At 47.5% G+C, this 18,313-nt stretch overlaps 1 protein-coding gene across 2 annotated transcripts in view; it reads right to left on the bottom strand.

The window, feature by feature from the left end:
* Positions 1-1,077: 1,077 nt before the first annotated feature.
* Positions 1,078-18,313, bottom strand: part of LOC149334173 (DNA polymerase theta-like) — a 107,962-nt gene continuing 90,726 nt past the window's right edge. For both annotated transcript variants that reach the window (XM_089555046.1, XM_089555047.1), the window contains 4 exons: positions 8,731-8,915; positions 6,674-6,785; positions 5,146-5,412; positions 1,078-2,658 (listed from right to left, as the gene is read on the bottom strand). In XM_089555046.1, the coding sequence (XP_089411172.1) occupies positions 2,471-2,658; positions 5,146-5,412; positions 6,674-6,785; positions 8,731-8,915 (752 nt within the window). In that variant the 3' untranslated portion in view covers positions 1,078-2,470. The remainder of the gene's footprint in view (positions 2,659-5,145; positions 5,413-6,673; positions 6,786-8,730; positions 8,916-18,313) is intronic.

Below are 18,313 nucleotides of genomic sequence, written 5' to 3' on the forward strand. Positions count from 1 at the left end.
GACCACGCTTCTTGGGGAAAGAGAGAGAGAGAAAACGGTCGCTCGTGGGCACATCGTGGGTCTGGGGAAAAGAGAAAGCTCAGAAAAAAAAAAAAAAAAACGAAGCCCAGAGCGCCGATCTTTCTCCCTGCTCTTTCTTTTCCCTCCGTCGTTCCTTCGCAGCCGCGTTGACTGCCGCTCGCGTAGGCTTCGCTCTTATCGCTCCATCTGCGCCTCGCGTGTTTTTTTTTGTGTGTGTGCCTGTGTTTCAACGCGCGACGTGAAGCAGGCCCCAGTAGCCAACTGTTTTGGCAAGGCAGGCCTTGAAGTGGCCGGAGATTAATGTCCGGAAGATTTAGATGACGATGAGTGCTTGGACGACGCGTTTCGCGACTTGTCCAATTTTCTCGGCGCCGTTCCGTCCGAAGTGACTGTTGAGGACTTTAACGCTGACAGCGAAGTTCAAGCGGTAGCTGGCGTTCAAGACGCCGACTCCAGCGACGACGAGGGCAACTGTGTTGTCGAAGAAACGCGTCCGTGCGGAGCCACTGAACTGGCGTCAGCGTTAGCCTGATTCGGCGCTGTTGCGGCGAAATGGAAGGCACTGTGCTCTCGCACCTGGACAGTCTCGAGAAGATCGAGGCCAGTGTTTTGAACTTCGTTTCCCAGGGGAAAAAGCAGCCCAAAATTAGTGATCTTTTTTTCCGCGAAATAAAGCGCTTTCACATTGCGCGCCCATACTATGTGATTCGCGGCTGTTCCAAACGGTAAGCCACAATTTGTTATGATCGGGAGTGCAGTTTTAGCCTATATCTGTATATCGAATTTTCGCTATATCGAACTATTTTCCGATCCCCTTCGAATTCGATATATCCGGGTTCGACTGTAACTCCAAGCACCCACTAAGGGGAGCCACACTGTTGACTTATCTGGGAGGGAGGTGATGGATCCCTCTCAACTTGGCTACAGCCATGGTCACATGGTGTGTGGCCGAAATTGGCCGAAATAAGCTTGATGGCTTGAAAGGACCATGTGTGACTAATGATTAATGCACAGATACACAGGGATCCTTTATTCAGACATTACCATGCAGCTCCTTACGGCATCTGATCACGGGGTTGCAGTATAGAAAAAATACATCTTCATTAACGCAGCACACTTACATTTCAGTCAACCGATTCCACTCTCCAACCAAGTTCGACAAAGAAAGAGTTTGCGTACGTGCCAGTCCTGACGTGATATCCACAAATTTTATGAATGTAGCCTATTCACTTCGAAACATAGTGATGCTCTTTGAAATATAGGTGTCTCTATTGATGCCAGTTTTATAGTAGAATATATGGACTCACTTATTATTCAATCACTCATCAGGCACCAATGACCTACATATCCACCACACATTAATCTAACGAGCACAAAATATTTTGCAATATCACTGCAGTAAAAATTCAAAGCGATTATTCCCATGCTATGAAAAATTTCATTCCTCAATAAAATAACACATACAAAAAGCCTAAACAATAATGAGATGCATGTAAACAAGTTCCTGCCATACAGGCCAAAGCAAATAAATTGCAGTTTCCGATAGTAGCAGAAATGCTGCGATTGAGCGAAAGATTTCATTACATTTTCAGCCCCACTGTAGCAAAGCACAGAGGTGGCCAGAAACTAAGCCTAGCAAGTTCAATCAGTCACAATTCCATGCAAAGTGCACCAAAATGAAAAAGCATTCTTATTGTATGTACATGCCTAAAATAAATAATGTATAAAATAGTGCAACATAGATACAGCAGCACTGCAAAGAGATAAGGTGACAGAAGCTTTCCATTGCATCCTAAAAGCAATGCAGTTTGGCTCCTGGCAACAAGAGCTCACTTTGGAATGTTTTAATTATTCCTGTTGTTTTTTGTTCTTCCCACTTTAAACACACATCACTGTTGCATTCATATTAACTTCAATTCATTAATTAACACAGCAATGAGTAAGCTGGCAGCACAATGTGCCGCCATACAACCATACAACCGGGCATACCACCATTTCTATGCAAAAGGTAGAACTCAAAAATACCCTCCCTAAGCAATTCTCTCTCACACAGACAGCAGAATTGCATGCAAAAGCATGATAATCGCTGAATAAACATACTCATCACAGCACAACTTCTCCCAGCCTCAATGCAGGCAGTGTAGTTTGCCTAACGAGTTCACCTAACGACCTGTGGCAAGCCGTTGGTGGCAAACAGATGGTGGCCTTCCTGGCAAAGCAGTGACCACACAGAGTGCAGGTACACACTAGGATGCCAAGATTAACCATAAAAACATATTTGATATATAACCGTTCATAAACACGTCTCTGGCGGCATCAACAGTGTTGTGTCCATGGCACACAAATGTGCATATGCAATGCTCTGATGCACTGCTCATGACTGCAGTGTGGTCTGCAGGCCTCAAGAGCCCACTTGGCTAGTTGAAGAAGGGACAGGCTCCGAGGGACTTCAGTCCTGCCCCAACTCGTCCAGGTCGGCCCAGTTGGGTCCGGCACGGATCCGCACCGCAAGAGGCACAGACAACTGCACCGCACCCTCCATGCACTCGCGCACAACTGCAGACACAGTGCGCACGTCGCGCTGGCACACTTCGAGCAGTAGCTCATCGTGCAGCTGAAGGACCATGAATGCACCACCTGCGAAAAGGAGATTGCAAAAATTATCCCTGGTTTAACTCCACTTAAAGGGCAACTGCACCACTTTTTGAGAATTTCATGATATTCGAAGATTCAAATCTGTATAGGCAGTAGATAAAGCATGCCAAGTGTTTTTGCACTAGCATTTCAAATAGTAACGTAATCGACGATTGAAGTTTGTGCTTCTCCTCAATGCATCAGAGGAGTGCGGGGAAGTTCAGTGTGACGTCGCGGAAGATATGAGTTCAAACTACCGCTGCCGTCAGCCACACCCTGCCATGCCTCACTGGACGCTGCCAAACATCTCGCGGCAGGATTTCCCTTCGGTGGCACTGGTTTTTTCCTTCAAAGCAGGCAATTATCCATTAGCAACGTACAGATACCTTCGATGACGTCATCATGCACTCTCACTTGGCATTGTGCACTGCAGAGAAGCTCGAAGGGGCTCGCAATTTCAATCGGCGATTACATTACTATTTTAAATGCTAGCCCAAAAAGACTTGGCATGCTGTACCTGCAAGTTTCACACAATCGACCATTTCAAGCTAGTTGATTTCTAAAACCTATGCTGCAGTTTCCCTTTATACCAATGCATGTGGCAATAAACCGCTCTACACATGCAAAAACGCAGTGACACAAATGGTGACGCCACAAGCGACACCATAGCAATGAGATGACACAAATCTCAGTGCCGTGAAGTACTTTTATGGGGGTGGCCTGGACCAAATTTATGGAAATGACCGAGACCAAATTTAGAGGCCGCCGTTGTATTGGGCGCAATTGGACATCGATTTTGGTCCAACTCATCACCATCACCAATCATCATCATTAATCATCAGCCTGACTACACCCACTGCAGAGCACTCAAATCCGTGAAGTACTCTTTTGGGGGTGGCCTGGACCAAATTTATGGAAATGACCCAGACCAAATTCAGAGGCCGCCGTTGTATTGGGCACAATTGGACATTGATTTTAGTCCAACTCATCATCACCGCCAATCACCATCACCAATCATCAGCCTGACTAAGCCCACTGCAGAGCAAAGGCCTCTCCCATGTCTCTCCAGTTAGCCCTGTCCTTCTCCAGCTGCGGCCACCGTATCCCCGCAAACTTCTTAGTCTCATCCGCCCACCTAAACTTTCTGCCACCCCCTGCTACGCTTGCCTCCTCTTGGAATCCACTCCGTTACCCTTAAGGACCAGCGGTTATCTTGCCTTCGCATTACATGCCCAGCCTCAGCCCATTTCTTTCTCCTGATTTCGACTACGATGTCATTAACCTGCGTTTGTTCTCTCACCCACTCCGCCCTCTTCCGATCTCTTAACGTTTCATCTGTCATTTTCCTTTCCATGGCTCGCTGTGTTGTCCTTAGCTTAAGCTGAACCCTTTTCATGCTACGCACGCTCATCGCTTATCTCCAGTCTGCCCATCATCAAGGCAGCATTTAGCGGAGGGGCTGGCATCAAAGCACCTTCCATCCCGAAGAGAGTCATGTGTGCCACGACGCAACCATTCTCGCTCAGGACTACAGTGCAACCCACCAGCGACAGGCTGACTACGTGGAATGTCAACCTCCACAGTTTCTTTGAGTGCTGTGCCGTGGTTAGTAGGTTAGGTTACCACCACCTCTGATACCTGTAAGAACTGCTGCATATAAGTAAATGTTTCTTCAGAAAAACTGTGGTCTAAGGTAGCTTTGTATGGGCTGTAAGTAGTATGGGCTCGTGCCAGTGCCCGTTCCTCGCAGGCGTCAAAAAACGTTCAATCGCATGATGCAAATCGGTCCTGCTAAAGAAAATTCGAACTGCATGGTGTTTACCAGCCCATTTGTGCTGGTGGTCGCTTCCTCGGACGAGCAGTAGATAGAGCGAGAGCAAATTTCCAATAACTTCCGGGGTGTGCGTAGCGCCAGAATCTGGAACTATGGGACCGCTTGGAGTTTGGTTTGTCGCTAGTGAGTCAGGCTGTACGCAAGTGTGGAAGGCAGGGCGGAGAGCCGTGTTTTCATAATTTGCTTCAGACTGCTATCCTTGTGAATACATTGTTATGCGTTTACTGCTCCGTACAGCGATGCCATCCTGCGGGAAACTACTTAACAAGGCGCAGCAGTGGAACAAGCAGACAGTAGCGGTATGCATTGCTTAATATTTGGAGTCAACTTTTTTCGGGCCAGCAATGGCTATGAGCTGCGGAGTTCGACTTTTACGTGGTGGTATACAGTAATCGCAATGTTCATGGAATAAAGGGAGTATGTTCCTCGCAACGATATCTTTTTGCCTGGGTGCAAGTTTTTTTTTCCCATGCACAGTTATATCGAAAACCCTTAAATTCAAATATTTTTCATACTCCCATTGGCCTCACGTTAACGAGGTTTTACTCCATACACTAAAGAACATCCCCCAGGAAAGGATAAGGGTTGATCTGCACCATTCGCTTCGGACCTTGCCAACTACCACACTTGGTGTGAGCGCAGTGGAAGTTACGCACCTTGTGGCAGCCCCCCTTCAAGCAGGAGGCCCTGACATTGGGGGAACTGTTGTGCCAGGGCATCGTCCAGTGACAACAGTGCCCTCCGCAGCAGGTCGGCAGCCGAGCCCTGCACAACTGTGCTGAGTGCCTGCCGCTCGGCCTTCGCCCGATCGGCATCACGTGCGCTGCACAGGTTGGTCAGGGGACGCCGCCGGCCCAGCAGCGTGCGGACCTCGCCCGTGATGCGGGCGCGCTCCACCAGCTGGCTGGAGTAACGCTGCAAACCTGTGCGCAACAGAGAGGGAACAAGAACGTCTATGCCTCGTCATAAAATCTGTTGCCCTTTCAGAAAGCTGGCACAATGTGGAAGGAATCTCACCCACAAGTGCCACTGACTGTTCTCGAAAGTTGGAGAAACAAACCCTGTTTGTCGATGGCGAGTACGTAACCTTGTGCATGCCGAATGATGCCCTCTCCACTTCACTCTCATGGCGGAGTCGCTGAACCGGAAAGCTTGAATATGCTTTCCCGCCTGCACTTCCACCATTGTATACTTTTCTTGTACAAATTAAAACAGTCCTCTGGATATGCATTTTCAATCTGTCATGGCCATGCCCAGCTCTCTCTTGATGTTAATCATGCTTACACACCTCTGCACAGTAGCAGCTCTTGCAAAGGTCATTTCAGTGACTTCGTGTCTTTCTCTGTGTAGTAGCTGGAGACTCAAACTCAACCCACCTTTATCTGCATCCACGAAAGACCATGAAACCACACCTATTCTTTGCACTTACCTGCAGCACTCTCAATGACACTGCAGAGTCGGTGAACACAAGATCGGATTCAGGCAACTGTTCCCACCAAACTCCCCTTGCGTCGCAAACAAATGGAAGCGACACTTATGCTCTGCGTTAAGGCGTTAAGAGACTTCAAAACCCCATAGCTCTGCTTTGTGACAGGCCAGATGATAATTTCACCCTTACTGCATTCCCTGATGTCAAGACAAACGAATCTAAGCAGAGTTGCTTGCAGCAAAACTTCTTAAAAGCGCTCGCCAAAAGATTTGCACAACATACTGCATAAAGAAAAAAGGAAGTTAGAGTGGAAACTTTTGCGGACAGCCTCTGTCTACAAATTCCGTACATGCCACTCATGAGCCAAGAAAGGCTTCCCCCTTAAAACATTATTTGCCACCAGCAGCTGATTTCAGCCAAAGCAAGGGAAGGGCATCTCCCAGTGATACCCAGTTAACCCATGTGTTAACTGGGGGTACCCTGTCACTTTGTCCCAAAAAAACTTGCTGGCATGAGCACTCTACTTGACGTTCTACTGTCAATGACTACTAGATATGTTTAATAAATGCCCTCTACCACCCTCTTAGTTTTGCATGCCGTAACAGCACCTGGTGGGTCACTGAAGCCGTTGGAAAGTGTTCTGACTGCCAGCTACTCATACAGGGCAGCACGCACTGTTTGATAGCTCCTGAAATTGCATCACAGGGTGTGGCCACTGAGAAGCACAGTTTGTACAAGTCCCAGGAGGGGCTCACCTGGGAAGGCCTGCCGAAAGTGGCCAATCATGGCCTCTGCCTCAGCACGCTCCACCCCCAGCTGCTGGGCGAGTGAGCGAGCACCCTGCCCATAGGTGATGCCATAGCAGATCTGCACAGGCAGGAGAAGAACAAGGGGCACTTGGAGGGGAAACACTTCGGCAGACATGCCACAGCATTTCTGATAAATACCTTCACAGGTACATGCATCATTTTCTCGATGCGCCATAGCTGTATGGAAATCTATGCACAGCTGTCCAATACATACAAGGTGCATTTCAGTGCTGACATCCCCTAAAGTTTTATTCAAAACGAAACTAGGTGTCATCTAATGGTGTGTCATGAAAGATATTGCCACTCAATAAGCTTGGGTTAGCCAGATGGCAGCCCCAGGAGAAACCGTGTGAATCAGTCTCGTACCCTCACATACTGAAAATACTGCATTTACTCACACGTCTTTGAAGTTCTTTTCTATTTTTTAATTTCCACTCTCCAAACTCAGGGGGTTGACAAATACGCAAACCACAGCCAGGGCGGCAAAATGCAAACCCCAGCTACAAAAGCATGAAATTAAGAATGGGAACGATGCCTACCATGCACCTGTGGAAAGCCTTCTCTTCTGGCCACCCTTGAAGCCTTCAGGACTAAGTAGGGTAGTTGCTATCACCATTACTGTGCAAAAGTTTCATGCATCATCCCCCTCTCTTTTTTTAAAAAGAGTTCCACAGAAGCTTCTCATATGCTGCGCGTATAAAGATAAGCACAGAGCCCTTCAGCGTTTCCATTGTGTCCATCATGTCCTCGTAGTAAAAATGAAACTTCTAGATGCTCAGTCGTCCAGTTAACAGCAGTGGTCGCCCTCGGCAGCATTTAATTTAATTTAATTTAATTTAATCGTCTTACACACAGAGGCACCAAAACATTGCACAGCAGGATGCCCAAGTTCAGTGTCACCGAAAAGTGCACCAGATATTGAGAAAGCAACAACAGTGATTGCATGTCCAATAACCACATCAAGCTTTCTGCGCATCTGTGGCGGATAACTACGATGACCATAAGTGACTGGTGATGCTGTGGACGTTTACAGTGCGCACCAAACTTGCCAGAATGAAATCAATGTGGTCTTGCATGCTCTGCTGTGCATCCCTTGGGAAAAAGGGCTGAATGTTGGTGATGATACTTTCTCACGTCACCGCTGCAGCTCCATTATGCGGTGTGCTGCGGCATTCACCTTTGGCAGCTTGAAAAGTGTGTTAGTCAAACTATTCATCAATTCATCTTTTTTTCTTCACAGCAAGCTCACTTCCACCATGACTCCACTCTCCACCAGGGTGACATCGCAACTGCTCCGCTGGTCTCCAAAGCCTTCCCAGCCATTCAGACAAATAATCATCCCATTTGTCTGCGACTCTAGTAATAACTGTGTTGGAGAGGCAAAAGCACATAACACGTGAACACTGTAGGAGCACACTATACTCCATTTCATACATAGCAGGCAACACTGCCAAAGCTAGTGTGCCTGTTCGTGCAGTCTAAGTCCGAACGCAAAAGGTAGTTCGCCACACAACCAAAGCGAACACAAACATATTTTGTAGCTACAGATCTTAAGTGCCCCTGACTGGCACCTCCCGGACTTCGTTTTACCTCTTGCCACATTTTCGTCCTGCGACTTGCCGAGATTTCGAGAAGCAAAAAGCACACGTGGCGGTATGATACGTGGTTGGTAGGGCGAATCACTCCTACTAAATCTGCGCCCAAAAAGTAGTTCACACTCTGTGAAAATTATGGCCAGAGAGCCCGCACATTGAGTGCCTGACAGCTTCGACAGTGATTTTCGATGCTACCATATCGTTTTATATCGCTCTTTATTTTTGTCCTAACACTGACCAGAGTTTAGGAAAGAACGAATGATATGTGGTGGAGTAATAAGGTTTCCCGGACGCACTACTTCAGCAACCTCCGCAGCGTTGACTGCCATGTATGAAATGGAGTATAGCAGTAAGTGCACTGCAGTGATGCTAGACGTATGTTGTCATTCACCGGCTGCATGACCTCACCTGTTTTGTTCGCTGCCTGAGTGGGGCGTCCACGGCGTCCTCGTCGCAGTGACTCCAGAGGGCAGCCATGCGGCGGAAGACGTCCCCACCAGCACGGAACACCTCACACAGCTTCTCGTCCCCAGAGAGATGAGCCAGCAGTCGCAGCTCCAGTTGGGAGTAGTCAGCCGACATCAGCACTGCACCTACAAAGGGGAAGGAGGAAGGGGTGGCATAACAACTCTCTCAGCATGTTGACAAGGATTGACTGTTAAAAATTCATTGCAACTTGTTCCTCTCTTACAAATGCAGCACGCTTTTTACGTCACACAAAACAGCATTTGCCTCATTTTTTTTATAAAACTCTGAATTCCAGCTACCACCTGAGTATACCTGAAACTGCCTTCGCCACCATTCCTCAAGGAAAGCAGGGCACACTGCAACCTGTCCCTTACAGTTTTTCCCTTGGCCTAGTTTCACAGATTTTGTGGAAAATTTGAGGCGAAAAAATAAAAAGGAAGAAAGCCTAGCTCACTGCAATGTGGCCTGTCAGCCCAGCCTTTATACTGCATACCAAGCATAATACCATGGCAAAAATTCACCTCACCTACTGCACTTGGGAACTAATATAATAATCCATATTCAGATAATCTCGCTCTGCAACAAATTACATTACAAATACCCACGACACAGATCACACAGCCCAATGCTTTGTTGCACTAACGTAAGTAAACTGCAGCTGCAGTTTTGATGCAGTAACCTATACAGAACAGAAAAGCACATAAAATTAGCTCATTTCAAAGCTAAACAATTCAGAACCACACTTGTTCTAGCACTGAGATATGTCTGCATGTGAAAGCACACATACACTGATACACAGCACTTTGTTAGCAAAAGTGCACTTACTGTGGGCTCTCATTAATTTGAAATGCTAGTTCATTTGCACTAACACTTTCGTTCTGTGAACCTCACATATATTAAAAAGGCTTCCACTGATTCAAACTTGGCATAATTTTAACAAATTCCTCATCCCCTTCGAGTTAAATTGAAAAGAATAAGCCATGGCGTGCTTGAAGGCACGCCATGGCTTGGCTGGGGAAGGGATTATGCTAACAAGCAGATTCCGGTTTAATTTCAGCTGAGAATTCTGGAACGGTCAATGACCCTGGCTCTGTCAGTGCTCTGGGGTCAGGGCCAGTCCTGGCAGTTGGCCAGTTCCATGGTGTTGTATGCTCTATTCCCTCCCAAGACCCTCTTTCTCATCTCAAGACATCTTTGATGTTGATGCTTTCCCTATTGTCACTGCACTTCAAAGGTCCAATTTTGGCTCACCTATGGGGCAGAAACGTGGAGGCTAACAAAGAGGGTTCAGCTTAAGTTAAGGACAACGCAGCGAGCCATGGAAAGGAGAATGGTAGCTGTAACGTTAAGAGACCGGAAGCGGGCGGAGTGGGTGAGGGAACAAACACGGGTTAATGACATCCTAGTCGAAATCAAGAGGAAGAAGTGGGCTTGGGCAGGGCATGCAATGCGAAGGCAAGATAACCGGCTTTTCTTAAGGGTAACGGAGTGGATTCCAAGAGAAGGCAAGCGTAGCAGGGGGCGGCAGAAAGTTAGGTGGGCGGATGAGATTAAGAAGTTTGCGGGGATACGGTAGCCGCAGTTGGCAAGGGACAGGGTTAATTGGAGAGACATGGGAGAGGCCTTTGCCCTGCAGTGGGTGTAGTCAGGCTGATGATGATGATGATGACTTTAGAACAAAAAACACGCCAACAGTTACCAAGCCTCCATAGAAAGACAATCTCTAACAGCTGTTATGCCGATGCTGCAGAACCAGGCAATGTGCTAACAGTGTACAAACAGTGTTTTTTTTTTCGGCTTTAAACGAATATTTAGAATATTTCTGATACACAAAAAAGTTGAACGGCAGAATAACCATTTTCAAAATCATATATTTTTCTAATACACAAGGTCATTACATTAAAAAGAGGAGAATGCATTGAAGCTTCGTCAGCTTTCTGCAAAATTTGCAGCTGGAAATTGGGGGGAGTCAACATAGCAGTGCTGATGTACCTGCAGGGTGCGACACCGATATGTGGGGCCTCCGAATGCTGCTCTCAGTTGCGACTGCGTAGTTGTGCAGTTGTTGCTGTTTAAGCGGCGACAACATGACACCCACTAGGCATATGCACCGCATACCCAGCGCCAGCTTGCGTGAAGTATAGGAAAAGGGCACCCATTTCCATGTGTATCGTGCTAGCTCCCCTTTGGACACTCGCCGTCGTGCTTGATTAACCAATTTCATGTGGCAAAGAGCAGCTGCAGTCAGCTCAGGGAAGTGCCCCTTGGCTGCTTAGATGCCACGGTGCCATTCCTGAGGTGGAATGGCACCGTGAAGCAAGTGAAGCAAGCGTTCCAGAAGAGTTATTTGCTTGAGACAATTACTTCGATATTTCAAATACCAAACATTTGAACTTAATCGAGTACTTTGCTATTCGACCAAATAATTGAAGTTATCAAATATTCACACACTCCTACAAAGCTTATATTGAAATGAAATTTAAGCGCACACGAAAAAACGCACACAAGAGGAGGATACACACAGGACAGGTGCTGTCCTGTGTGTATCCTATATGCTTCAATGCACAGGACAGCGCCTGTCCTGTGTGTATCCTCCTCTTGTGTGTGTTTTTTCGTGTGCGCTTAAATTTCATTTCAATATAAGCTATGCACCATCTAGCCCAAACAGAAGTTTTGTTAAACTCCTACAAAGTGCCCTTTAAGAGGCCCTGCAGAACCATTCAGTATACTTGCAGTATGCCGAGGATATTAAATGACGCTGCTCCACGAATATCCTCCAGTACGAATTCTTTTGCATTTCGCAGTCAAAATTTAAATTTCAGGCTCGCATGCTCAAAGGTTGGTGCTCCTCTGCCGGCTCCTCAGTCATGTCCCAGCACTCCCATAGGTCACACTCAGTGCAACATGTACTAGCACAAAGACCACGGGGTATTTGGAAGCCCATTTGTTGCACGTTATGACAGAGGCCCAATACAGTACAGCACTGCTGCCGTTATGCTCTTCAGAGCTGCGTTGCTGTGGGCCAATGTCAGAGTAGCTTTCACAGAAACCCATGCAATACAATCCCAAATTCACGATCCTGCGTGACATGTCATGAATGCCACCCCGCATTGACTCATGCAATGAGTGCCAGCAGCCATTTTGAATTTTTACGTGGCTCAGCTTTTTGCCTAGCTTCACAACACACATATCAGCTGCATCGAACTCTACAGATGGCTGTGGTACGTCAAGGCATGTTTAGCATGGGCACAAAAAACAGCACGCCAGCCACTCAGGAACCTTGTAAGGCCCATCAGTGCTGGACCTCCCATTAGGCTGTTCCGAGCGCACTTCGACAGTGCCAATGCAGTTGGCCCTAGAGTGGAAGCACCGTTATCCACAGACAATGTGTCCATGACTTTTCTGGCAGGTGTCTTTGGCCTTTAATTTTTTTTAACTTGAAGAATCTTATATAGGCCAGTGTATAAATTATAGTATTTATTTACTTACTTACTGACACCTCAAAGGCCCTTTATGGGGTTTTACGTAAGGGGTGGGCGTGAAGTACGGCAATACACGTGATTTTACAGGAGATTTTCAATGGTGGTCCTGAATTGATGATGGTCTGTTAACGAGGCGATGAGGACAGGAAGACTGTTCCAGTTCTGGGCCGTTCTTAGAAAAATGATTTCTGGAATGTTGTAGTATGGGTGCGCTCTGGATAAACTGCTTTTGGATGGCTATGGCGGGATAAGTGATGGGCTAGGCAGATGGAGATGTTGTCCGGAGGCAGGGTATGAAAAAATCTGAGGTATAGGCAAAGGCGTGCTAGTTTACGGTGGGAAGCTAAGGGACGGAGATCAAGTTGGGACTTCAGTTCAGTAACGCTAGTGTAATGGGAGTAGTTGGAAAGTACTATGAATCTAGCCACGCAATTTTGAACAGATTCGAGCAGATTGGTTAGGTTAGCTTGATAGTGACGTAAGCACACTTCATGAACAATCACTAATTCCAGTTTTCTTTCAGGAAACTATAACTCTACCTCACTGCAATGCAGCAAAATCAGTTGTGTCATTTATTGCCAGTGGTTAAAAATGTCAGCAACTACTTAGCTAGAAGCTGGGCACATGCCCAGTGGCTCGTAGTTAATAAATCCAACACATTTCGTGGACAAGCGCAGTACAGTAGCATTTGTCTTAGCCAGTATTCATTGATTTGCAAAATAAGGTGACGGACACCTGAAATTGTTCAAATTAAAACTAACTACAGCCTCCATGGCTTCCATCTTGTAATTTTAATCTTTGTAATCGTTATTCTTCCATCTTGTGATCTTGGTTACGAAAGTTTTCACATCAGTTCTCTGAGTTAGGTGCGGCTTATCACTCATTGTTTGCGACATGCATTCAGAAATTTCCCCCCACTTTCTCTTTTGCACACAAAAGAAACTATGCGATGGCTTGCTGTGCACCGAAAGGCAGCACACTTATTGACATCGATTTTCTTTGTATCGTAATCTGTATCTAATCTGCTCAGCATGTAGCGCGCTCTGTGTCCATGGCAAGATACGCCCCCATGTGATAAGGGCGTTACCCGCCTGTTCACATCGTGTATAAAACCAGCGCTGAATAAACGCTGAGGCTCACTTTTGCCCAGCAAGTGACACACGATGTGTCGTCGTCTGTTCCACTCGATGCATGGTGTCAGAAGTGGTTAGCATGGCAATGCACTTCCTGCACGATGCGTGAAAACCAGCGATCCTGTGGCGGAAAATGGATTTCCTCAAAGCACCAGAGCCGCTCCTTACAACAGGCGACCTGCGCAAGAACTGGCAGCTCTTCAAACAAAGGTTTGAAATTTTCCTCACGGCGTCAGAGGTGGCAGAAAAGCCTCAGACTGAGTCCAAGAAGACAGCGTTGCTTTTGAGCGTCGCGGGCGCAGAGGCCATTGAAGTCTTTAACACCTTCACGTTTGCAGAAGGCGAGAAGAACAACGACTATGCCACAGTGGTGAAAAAATTTGATGAGTATTGCATTGCACAGACCAATGAGGTTCATGAGCGGTACATATTCAGGAGAAGAATCCAAGCTGCTGGCGAACCAGTGCAGCATTTCTTACGAGACCTGAAGAATCAAGCACGTGCTTGCAACTTTGGCGCTTTGGCGGAATCGATGGTGAGGGACCAAATTGTATTCGGGATAAATGACGACACGGTACGTGAAAAGCTCCTCAGGGACAACGACTTGACCCTGCAGAAAGCAGAACAAGCCTGTAAAGCAGCTGAAGCATCAGCAACTCACAAGGAAATGTGGAACCAGGAACACCAAGTGCATCCTATCAGCAGGACTAGCACGAGCCGCGAAAGCCGAGAACAGACACGTTATGACTGCCGAAACTGCGGCGGAAAACACTCCCCAAGAAGGTGCCCTGCTTTTGGAAAAACGTGCTGGAGATGTCAGCGGAAAAACCACTTTGCCAGATGTTGTAAAGCGACGGCAGTCGTTGGCGAGTTGCAAAGCGGCCAAGACGATTTCGAGATTCTCGACGCATCCGCAAGGAACGTGTCCAGCAAGCACGACTGGACGGTGGAAGTCCAAATCAAGAACGTGGCAGTTCAGTTAAAGGTTGACACTGGATCGCAGGCAAATTTGTTGCCGTATGGAATATACGCCAAAATGAACCCACAGTCGCCCCTGTACCCCAGCAGTGTGATTTTACGCTCCTACGGCGGAGATGTAATCAAACACATTGGCGTCATGCAGGCCGAAGTCTCTCTAAATGGTTGCATTGCCATGCTGAGCTTTTTCGTGGCACGAAAGGGGCGCCAAGCAATCCTAGGACTTGAGGCGAGTGAACGCCTGGGACTGATTTCACGCGTGAACAGCGTGTCACAAAACAGCTCTGAAGAAGTGGTTGCCAGCTTTCGTCACCTTTTCACTGGCACCAGCTGCGTCAAACGAGTATACTACATGGTGCTTCGCAAGGACGCCACGCCAGTGGTTCAGAGACCTCGTCGAGTACCACTGGCTTTAGAGGAGCCACTTCGGGACGAGTTGTCATGTATGGAGCAAGCCGGAATAATTGCAAAAGTCACTGAGCCAACAGACTAGGTGAGTCCCCTTGTTATCGTACGAAAGAAAGACGGGAAGCTGCGAGTCTGCATGGACCCCAGGAAAATAAATGAGTGCCTCAAGCACCAGCACTACGCGATGCTGAGGCAGGAAGACATAGAGGCCGAGCTGGCCGGCGCAAGAGTATTCACTCGCCTAGATGCAAACGCAGGGTTTCACCAAATTCCCTTAGATGACGAGAAGTCTAGGATATGCACTTTTGCGACACCCTTCGGCCACTATCGATTTTTGCGACTGCCTTTCGGAATATCATCAGCGTCCGAAGTACTTCAGCAAACCCTAAGTGAAATTTTTGACGCGCTTCCTGGCATTAGAGTGTATGTCGATGACATACTCGTGTGGGGCAATTCCCAACAAGAGCACGACCAACGTCTCAGATCAGCACTAGAAGCGGCAGAACGTGCGGGCCTTACATTCAATCCAGCAAAGTGCGAGTTTGGCGTTCAACAAATTGAATTCCTGGGCGACGTGATAAACGAAGAAGGAATCCGTCCAAATGCATCCCATGTTGAGTGCATGTTGCAAATGATAAACTAGTGATAAACTAGCCGTTCAACGCATGCTGGGTGTCGTGAACTATTTCGGAAAGTTTTTGCCAGCACTAGCAGCCCAGCACTAGCAAGCAGCCCTTGCTATCAGTTTTTGACCCTGAAAAAGAAACCAGGTTATCATGCGATGCGTCACAAAATGGAATCGGTGCTGCCTTGCTGCAGTATCACAACGGTGCATGGAAACCGGTTGCTTACGCCTCCAGAGTGTTTACAGATACGCAGCAAAGCTATTCACAAATTGAAAAGGAAGCAATGGCTATAGTTTTCGGCTGCGTAAAATTTCACCATTTCATGTATGGGCGGAAGGTTGTCGTTGAGACTGACCATCGTCCATTGATCTCCATTTCGCAGAAGGCGATCGGTGACATGCTGCCAAGACTGCAGCGATTTTTTTTGCGTCTGCTACGCTATGACATTTGCATGCATTATGTTCCAGGAAAACAGCTTCTATTGGCGGACATGCTGTCCAGGGCTTCTGTTAATGGCGCAGCAGATAACGCAGACAACGACGACGACGTCGAAGTGCACGCAGTAAGTGTGGTCGATTCTCTTGTCAGCGAAACCACGTGGAAAGAACTGGCTTCCGAGACACGGAAGGACACGCAGCTCGCCGCTGTGCTAGAGCACCTGGAGAACGGGCAACCAATTGAAGGACCGCTCAAGCCGTTTGCCGCGTAGCTATCGGAAGTAAAAGGGGTTCTCTTGAAAGGCTGTAAGATTGTCATTCCGGCCAGTATGAGGCGCGATATGTTGGCAAGAATTCATCAAGGCCACATGGGAATTAGCAAGTGCAAAGAAAGGGCACGGCGCCTGGTGTTCTGGCCAGGAATGAACACTGATATCGAGGCGTTTGTACAGGCATGTTCTGCATGTAAAACGTACGCTTACAAGTTGCCGTAAGAGCCTTTGATTATGCGTCCGGTTCCAGACCAACCATGGTACCGCGTCGGCATGGACATTTTTAGCCACGCAGGTCGGTCATACTTGTGTATTTATGATGCCCTATCCAATTTTCCTGAAGTCCAACAGCTCGTAGACACTTCAGAAAAAACTACTGTAGATGCAGCAAGTGCCATATATTCCAGATATGGCATACCTGTAGAGGTATGCACTGATAACGGGCCTCAGTTTTCCAGTAGAGAATTTGCCATGTTCTGAAAAGTATACGATTTCAAACACGTGACCTCAAGCCCGTATTTTCCCCGCTCCAACGGACTCGCCGAAACGGGGGTACAAGTAGTCAAGAGAATCTTGAAGAAAACAACTGAAGCTAAACAAGACTTTTGGCTTGGTCTTCTCGCTTACAGGTCAACTCCACTGGAATGCGGCTGGTCACCAGCCGAAATATTACAGGACGCTCGCTGCGAACAACTCTACCAGCCATTCAGGTCGGACAAAGCCGGCGGCTTGACAAACGCCAGCAAAAAGACTACTCAAGAGGGCCACTCGCACCACTCAACAACGGCGAAACGGTCAGAATAAACGACGGCTCATCATGGAGAAGAAAGGCTCGGGCTCTTCGGTCGTCCGGTCAACCAAGGTCATACGTAGTTAAGAAGAACTTCTTGTTGGGCGAGTTGGTGCATACTGTTGTAGGAACGAATTGCGCACAAAAGACACGCACAGGAAAACACGAGGGAGACTGAAAGAGCGCAAACTATCAACTGCTGTTTATTGGATTCAGAGCCGCTTTATAGGCAGTGTGCACACGTGCCTACAAAGAGGGGAAGGAGGGGGTAAGGAGGCAAATCAACCCTGCGCGACAATCCATCAAAAACGCTCCAAAAAATTTTTTTCCGCGTTGTACAATGAAACAGAGGTGTCGCTCACACATTTATCACCTCTTGCCTTGATGTGGTATGCCTCTAGAAGTTCACGGGAAACTTTGTCATTACTCCTGCCCAGAATTCTGATATTATTTAGCAGTGGCTCACAACCGGTGCATGCAATGCAATGAGCAGGCAAATTCGCTCCTTCTCTATTCCTAATTGAACGCTGATGCTCCCCTGCGCGTTCATTCACGCAGCGTCCTGTCTGGCCCACATACACGTCACCACACTTGAGCGGGATGAGATACACAACGCCCGTGGTGCATTTTACGAATTGTGCCGCATGCTTTATCACGCATGCTCTTCGTCGAGCGCCTTCCGCGCTGATCCTTGGGCACAACCCGGCGAGCTTACGTGGCGCCGAAAACACCACAGGGACGCCATGCCTTTTTGCCACTTTTTTTATGTTGTGGGCCACCTTGTGCATATACGGTATGACCGTAGTCTTTCTTCGCGGCAATCGCTCCTCGTTGTTGGCGCGGTTTCCTTTTTTTACCTTCCGAAGAAGGTTCTCGGCCACAGCTGAGATGACCTCGCAGGGGAAGCCGGCTGAAAGCAGCCTGTTTATCTGATTGTGAAAGCTGGTGTGCATTGCATGCGGGCATGACTTCGTCAGAGAAGATTCGAGGCACGAGCTAACTATGGCTCTCTTAACTATCTTCGAGTGGGCCGAATCATAGGGAAGAAGCCCTTTCTGCGCTCTCGGTGCGTAGTGCCAGCAGATGTGATGCAAACCAATCTCTAGGTTGAGATCTAAAAATTGCAACGAACCATGGTTCGGAAGTTCATGCGTAAAATTTAAACCCTTCCCATGACGTTTAAAAAGAGTTAAAATGCTATCCACTGAATGAGTGGGGGTCAAGGTTCTTTGTTTAGATAAAACAATTAGAAAATCGTCAACGTATCTAAATGCCTTAAGTACACCCTGGTTACTAAACACCTGATTCAGGGATCGGTCAATAGCGGCTAAAAAAATATTGCAAAGGGTCGGTGCGACGCAGGATCCAATGCAAATGCCTTGTCGTTGAATGTAAAA

This window comes from Amblyomma mixtum, chromosome 8 (genome assembly GCF_055824585.1).
Source record: "Amblyomma mixtum isolate Tamu chromosome 8, ASM5582458v1, whole genome shotgun sequence".
NCBI classification, from domain to species: Eukaryota; Metazoa; Arthropoda; class Arachnida; order Ixodida; family Ixodidae; genus Amblyomma; species Amblyomma mixtum.